This window comes from Tupaia chinensis, unplaced genomic scaffold (genome assembly GCF_000334495.1).
Source record: "Tupaia chinensis unplaced genomic scaffold, TupChi_1.0 Scaffold143645_1, whole genome shotgun sequence".
Taxonomy (NCBI): Eukaryota; Metazoa; Chordata; class Mammalia; order Scandentia; family Tupaiidae; genus Tupaia; species Tupaia belangeri.
Window position 1 is genome coordinate 61,475 of NW_006203493.1, and position 1,578 is coordinate 63,052.

General features: G+C 54.5%; 1 protein-coding gene across 1 annotated transcript in view; it reads left to right on the top strand.

Moving 5' to 3' along the window:
- The window catches only part of LOC114005328 (RLA class II histocompatibility antigen, DP alpha-1 chain-like), an 8,082-nt gene that overhangs the window by 3,154 nt on the left and 3,350 nt on the right, over positions 1-1,578 (top strand). Inside the window, exons 2-3 of the mRNA XM_027766714.1 lie at positions 424-712; positions 1,089-1,253. Coding sequence (XP_027622515.1) covers positions 424-712; positions 1,089-1,253 — 454 coding nt within the window. The remainder of the gene's footprint in view (positions 1-423; positions 713-1,088; positions 1,254-1,578) is intronic.

Sequence of the window (1,578 nt, forward strand, 5' to 3'; positions counted from 1 at the left end):
GGGAACTTGATCTCTATGATCCAACGGTCTGGACACACCCGGGCCATCCATGGTATTGCCTACCTTTGCCTATTTCTTTACAGCCCACCTAGAAGGATGGAGGGGCCCCTCTGCCCCAGAGAATGTGAGAGCCAGAGGCCCGCTCATGGCCAGTCCTTCCCTGGAGTGGATGATATTTGGTCCACAAAGCTGGTGTGTAGGTCATCAGAGAAGGAGGCATTTTGCTCTCACTTAGGAGAAAGGTTGAGCTGAGGGGGCAGCTCAGGAGCAAGAGAATTGTCACCATTACCCAGAAGTCCTCGGGAAGCAGAAGGGTTGGCCTGAGACAGGTGGTCCCTGATCTAGAGAATGTAAGGCTCAGGGTGCAGGAACCTCTGAGATTCAGCCAAAGGCCATAGACTTACCAGGTCTGTCTCCTTTCAGACCCCCCCCGAGGTGACCGTGTTTCCCAAAGAGCCTGTGGAGCTGGGCCAGCCCAACATCCTCATCTGCCACGTGGACAAGTTCTTTCCACCCGTGCTCAATCTCAATATCACGTGGCTGCGCAATGGACAGCCAGTCACTGAGGGTGTCGCTGAGACCATCTTCCTGCCCAGCACTGAGTTCCTGTTCCATAAGTTCCACTACCTGCCCTTCCTCCCCATGGCCGAGGACGTCTACGACTGCAAGGTGGAGCACTGGGGCCTGGACCGGCCACTCCTGGAGCACTGGGGTATGGCGTCTCCTCCGCCATCACCTTGACACCACCTTTATTTCCAGGGTCCACGTCCCCTCCGCACCTGCTCTCCCAATTCCATCTTTATTGTTGCTTTACCTAACTCTCACCATCTCATGGTTTTAACGTCCAACATGCCTCACGCCCAAGGCCAACCCCTGCTCTCTGCACCTTCTAACGCCATCTTCCCTCTGTCCACAGAACCTTTATTTTCAGGGTCCACATCCCCTCCACACTTGCTCTCCCAACTCCATCTTTATTGTTGCTTTACCTAATTCTCACCATCTCATGGTTTTAACGCCCAACATGCCCCACGCCCAAGGCCAGCCCCTGCTCTCTGCACCTTCTAATGCCATCTTCCCTCTGTCCACAGAGGCTCAGGAGCCAACCCAGCTGCCTGAGACGATGGAGGCCGTGGTTTGTGCCCTGGGCTTGGCGGTGGGCTTGGTGGGAGTCATTGCTGTCAGCCTTGCCCTGCAGGCCAGGCCGTCTGACAGCATCCCTGGGCTCAGGGGCCCCCATGAGTCATCCCAGAGGGGTGAGTTTCAGGGTCACAGTGGGCCAGAGGAGGGTGCATGCTATGGGTTGAGTGTGGGAACGAGCAACATTTCAGCAAGGGCTCTGTGAGCACTGTGTGTGTTAGAATCACGGATGAAAATGTTAACCTATATGATGAAAAATAACGTCAGCTGGGTTATTTACTACATTACAGACACTGTTCTAAGTGCTTTGTACATGCTCACTTGTTTTTGTTTGGAGGTTATTTCCCCCATGTCACAGAGGGGGATCAGACAGGAGAGGTGAAGGAGTCTGACCAAGGTTACGGCTGAGGCGCAGGCTTGGATTTGGACCCAAGCACTGGT